General features: G+C 41.9%; 1 protein-coding gene across 1 annotated transcript in view; it reads left to right on the top strand.

Annotated features, from left to right (window-relative positions):
- Positions 1–4,890, top strand: part of PRDM14 (PR domain containing 14) — a gene marked incomplete at its 5' end in the record, with an annotated part of 6,042 nt that extends 1,152 nt beyond the window's left edge. Inside the window, 3 exons of the mRNA XM_009874248.1 lie at positions 985–1,187; positions 2,970–3,071; positions 4,663–4,890. Coding sequence (XP_009872550.1) covers positions 985–1,187; positions 2,970–3,071; positions 4,663–4,890 — 533 coding nt within the window. The remainder of the gene's footprint in view (positions 1–984; positions 1,188–2,969; positions 3,072–4,662) is intronic.
- Positions 4,891–5,236: the final 346 nt, after the last annotated feature.

Raw genomic sequence — 5,236 nt, 5'->3', positions numbered from 1 at the left:
GGTCCTGTTTTGTCCTACAATTGCACAGTCTTGACTTAATGATATTTTTCGTGCAATAAGTACTTTCGGTAAATAGGGCACACTGAAATCGTTTCGGTCTGGTAATGCTGGTGTTACCTGCAGAAGAAATGCCAAACGCACTTACTCCGGAAGCAATTCTTAGAAATAAAACTTGTATATGGAGAAAACAGATTTGTACCAATGCAGGGGAAGCTGGCGCTGGTGAGGGGTGGATCGGCTGGGCGCAGCAGTGAGGGAGAGAGGGATATTCACATGGAAATTTGTCATGGAAATTTTTGTAGCTGTTGTCTTAAGTGCCTGGTTCAGACAGCTGGTAAATTGTCCATTTCATGTTAAGGCTAAGCCAAAGGTACTTTTATTAAAGGCAGAAAAGCATATATAAACGTTTGAAAAATTTCCTGTGTTGTTCCTAAATTCAGCTGTTAAAACCGGCATGAAATGCAAAGTAAAACCAAATAAACATATTTTCGTTCCATAGTGTTTTGAAAACAATAGAAAAGGCATGCAAATGTATTTTTCTTGGGTGAATGGGAAGTAAAATTTATGGACAATATCGCTAAGAAGTACCTGCTGATGTTTTCATGTGGCGAGACACTTTTTTTTGTGGGACTCTGCATTGTTTTTTCACATATTAACTTGCTGTTTATGGGGATAAAAGGCTGAAATCCTGTCTTTGCTGAAATCTGTAGCTAAACACGATAAATTCATCTGGCTATGGGCTCTAGTTTGTTCCCCTCCGTTAGAAATGCATTAGACAGGCAAGTGGAGCCCTACGAATGTGTAAGAGATCCGACGTGTGTTTTGTTAATGACATTGCCAGAATCCATTTACCGTTGTTATCCTCCCGGAGACTTAAAATTCCCAGTTGGGTACCAGCTCTGACAAGGAAGCAGATCTGAAAAAAAAAGAGCCCCTTTTGCTGTGGCATAACAGGAAGGTGGCACTTTCCCTTCTGCTGTACAGAAACTGAAGAGAGCTATAAGTGTGAGCGCTGCGGCAAGGTTTTTGCCTACAAGTACTACCGGGACAAGCACCTCAAGTACACTCGATGTGTGGACCAGGGGGACCGCAAATTTCCTTGTAACCTTTGCAACCGATCCTTTGAAAAAAGAGACCGGCTGAGGATCCATATTCTCCACGTTCACGAAAAGCACAGACCTCACAAGGTGAGCCTGCTCCTGGGTCTCCCCGCGGTTACTGGCTTTTCTTGGGGCACTAATTAAGGAGTCTTTTGGCCAAGGTAAGACGCTGATGTTGTTCCCCCTCCTCCAGTTCCCTGACAGTTCCCTGATGGGGACCACTCAGCCTGTATAGGAAGAGTTTGTCTTATGCAGCAGAGCTTAGTTGAAGAAATTTAATGGATTTATATCAGGAAAATAAACCCTACAGTATCAGTAGAAAAGAAACAATATTTCATTGGAATTTTGGATATTTGCATGTGGCTTTTGCTACTTTTCTTACACAGCATGGGGTTAAATTATGTTTGAAGGTGCTCCATTTGACCAGGAGCAGTCTCACGTCCCTCACTCCCCCCACTTCTCTCTGAGAACTGACAGACACCTGTGTCTGTTCAACAGACAGGAAAAGCTTTTATAACTAAATTAACAATATTGCAGAGTTAAATCAATATCACATTGATTTAAGTAACAGATGAAAAATATGATTCTGTTAAATATGAGGTTTAAAATATCCTGTTTTCCTTTCCTTTCCTTTCCTTTCCTTTCCTTTCCTTTCCTTTCCTTTCCTTTCCTTTCCTTTCCTTTCCTTTCCTTTCCTTTCCTTTCCTTTCCTTTCCTTTCCTTTCCTTTCCTTTCCTTTCCTTTCCTTTCCTTTCCTTTCCTTTCCTTTCCTTTCCTTTCCTTTCCTTTCCTTTCCTTTCCTTTCCTTTCCTTTCCTTTCCTTTCCTTTCCTTTCCTTTCCTTTCCTTTCCTTTCCTTTCCTTTCCTTTCCTTTCCTTTCCTTTCCTTTCCTTTCCTTTCCTTTCCTTTCCTTTCCTTTCCTTTCCTTTCCTTTCCTTTCCTTTCCTTTCCTTTCCTTTCCTTTCCTTTCCTTATTGTGGAATGCATACAAAAGAAATACTTTATAGAACATCAGGAAGAGAAACTTGTTCTTAATACATTGCATTTATATGGGAACAGATCAACTCAAAAAGCAAAGTTGGAAAATGCATCAGTAAAGAATATTACCTTCTTTCAAGATTAGCCATAGCTTACTTTGAATTTTTGATATACAATTTCTTTCAACTTATTGAAGGGAGAAAAATATCTTGAGGCTTATACAAATTGCACTGCAAGTGCAAGTCTCTCAAATTACTTCAGCCCCCTCAGAGTTGGGTTTCATCTGGTTGCTGCCAGCCGCAGGGCTCACATCACATGCCAGGAAGGCTCCTTGGGTCAGAGCACTTTTTTTCACTCCTAAGGAGAGCTCCTTCTGGCAGAGCTATAGGCTAAGTACTGTGACTGAAAAATGGTTATTTTAAGAGGTCTCAAGATTTTCTTTTTTTAAAGAAGTTTGACTTTTGAGAAAAAAGTAAATAAGGCGACTGGAGCTTGATTTACATTTTGGAGAAAAGTGACTTTACAAATATTTTCAGATTTTGATTACTGAAAGTCATTACTTTCTGCTCATGTTTGGAAGAATGGGTTTTAATGACAAAATTTTAACCACCCACAAAAAAAATACCTTGGAAATGTTGCATGATTTTCCTTTTTTTTAATAAAATCTCTTCTTAAATCAGATTAAAATACTGACTATTTTAAATTGTTACCACTAAATTACTACTGTGTTTGTGTATACATAAGTACAAAAATATGTGTATATAGATAAATATACGTATACATAAATGTATGTAGGAAAATAAATGCACACATCATCCACATACCTAATTTGTCTTTTAGCTATGCTGTTTTGTGCTTCTTTTTAATGTTATCCCTTTTTTCCCCTGCCAGTGCTCAGTATGTGGAAAGAGCTTTTCTCAGTCCTCCAGCCTGAACAAACACATGAGGGTCCACTCTGGGGAGCGCCCCTACAAATGTGTCTACTGCAACAAGGTGAGGCAGAGCCCCATTGTGTCCTTCATCTGTCTCCTGCAGCGCTCAGCATCACGCTGCACCTGGGAAAGGGTGGCTCTTTCCATGCTCTGTTTTATTTTATTATTTATTTGTTCCTGTTTTCTTTCAAGAAAATTATGTTTGTGTAAGTTGATAAACAGATGAGATGCTGCTAGATGAATATTGCTAGGGCTCCAGGTGCTATACAGTATTGTGCAATGCAGAAGCAGCATCACCGTGTAGTGATGTGCTTCTGATTTGAAGAGAGAGAAATTTTGGTTATGACTGGCTGGTCTAACAGAGTTGAAGTGTCCTGTAGTAAAGAACCTTAGAAGGAGCTCCTTTTGGCTGTTACTTTTTTTTCTCTCTCAGACATGCTGAGAGCTTGTAGGTAGAATTTAGGTTGAAATGTCACCCTTTAACTTTCCAATCACAGGAAGATGGCAGAGCTTCATAGACTGCTCTGTGAACAGATGTCTAGGATGTGTGTGACCCTTAACCAGCCTGGAGTTATCCTGGTAGGACCACTGCAGATTGGATCAGACTAAACCATTACTCCTCAGGCTGTGGGATGCAGCTGTCCTGGGATGTAGCCGTCATTTCTGTGGCTCGAAAACCAGGGGCTATTTTAAAGCATCCTCACTTGCTTTTCCTACACAGTCACGATTCCTCTTTGCCTCTTCTACCTCTGATTCCTCTTTGCCTCCTCTACCTCTAACAGTGACTGTGCTCCAGGACAGCTTTGCTTTCTCTGCCTCCTTGTTTGCAATCTTGGTGACATTGTGAGATTAAAGGATAAGAGTTAGGCCAAGATCACCATTCTGGCCCTCATATACACTTAGGCACTCTTGATATACACCTTCAGGGACTTTTCTACAGGAATCTCAGATCTGTGTATGGTCTAAGGTTCATAGTGAAAAGGTATCTGACATTAAGTGCTCTTTGCTGCAAAAACTTGTGGTGGTTCAGCAACGTAACTGTACTAAAGAGGATTTTTGTATGTGTAGTCTGCAAACAGTGAAGGTCCTGAAAGTGTTTATCTTGCGAAAAGAATAACCAGGGAAAGCACGTGCCACTTTGGAACATTCACATTTAAGTCTTGGTGAGAGGGCTTTCTATCCAAGGCAGGAGAAGTCTTTATGAGGGCGGCAGAGTGTGATTGTGCAGATTTTGCCACTTGTGAGAGGGAAAATCAGGCTGGAATGTCTGACTGAAGGAAGAGCAGAGTATGATGAAGAAGGAAAATGAAACCCAACATGGTGAATGATGCTAGACTGTCTGCACGATTGAATTCTGGCAGTTGAATCCCAAGCTATGTTAACATATATGTGGACGTGAAAGGGTTTAATTCTGAAAATGAACCTGTGTTATGTTCCTAAACCTAAAAGATCTGCAAAGCTAATTAGGACAGTATTGACTTTTATCCTTTAACACGTACAAGATATTTACTGGTGTGTTTGATCAGAAATCTTCCTCTGAGCTTCATCTAACTCCATGAACTCAGCTGTTTTTGTAAAGCTAAATGTGATAGCTGTTGGTTTCTGGTTGAAAAACTCTTTCCTTCCCTCTTTCCAACCCCTTGCCTTTTCAGGCATTCACAGCATCCAGCATCCTGCGCACTCACATCCGCCAGCACTCGGGGGAGAAGCCCTTCAAGTGCAAGCACTGCGGCAAAGCCTTCGCCTCGCACGCAGCCCATGACAGCCACGTGCGCCGCACGCACAGCAAGGAGAAGGGCTGCATTTGCTTGGTGTGCGGCCAGCACTTCCCAGACCAGGAGGATTACCACTTCCACATGAAGATGCACGCTGCTCATTAGTCAGGAGCCCCACGGATGCATCCCGGTCTAGCTCACATGTCTGTCAGTTGATGTGCATGTGTTTGTGAGTGGTTTTGTGCATGTCACAGGAGGTGATATTTACCCTCACAGTGACTCTTTGGGTACGTCCACTCTCTGGACCCTGGGCATATCTCGGGGAACAGGGGTCAGGAGTTTATCTTGCCCGGGTATCCTGATACCACACTGGGGTGAAATCCAACATGTGCTACCCCAACTTTCCCTTCCTCTCCTCCCATATCCTAATTTCCACAGAGGGGAAACACAGGCAGAGACTGCTTGGTGCAGTCCATGCTAAAGCTTGCGTGAGGGACGTTTTATCAAGCAC

This window comes from Apaloderma vittatum, unplaced genomic scaffold, assembly GCF_000703405.1.
Source record: "Apaloderma vittatum isolate BGI_N311 unplaced genomic scaffold, ASM70340v1 scaffold2068, whole genome shotgun sequence".
NCBI lineage: Eukaryota > Metazoa > Chordata > Aves > Trogoniformes > Trogonidae > Apaloderma > Apaloderma vittatum.
Note: the sequence above shows the minus strand (reverse complement) of the source record. Positions and strands in the feature narration are given on the sequence as shown.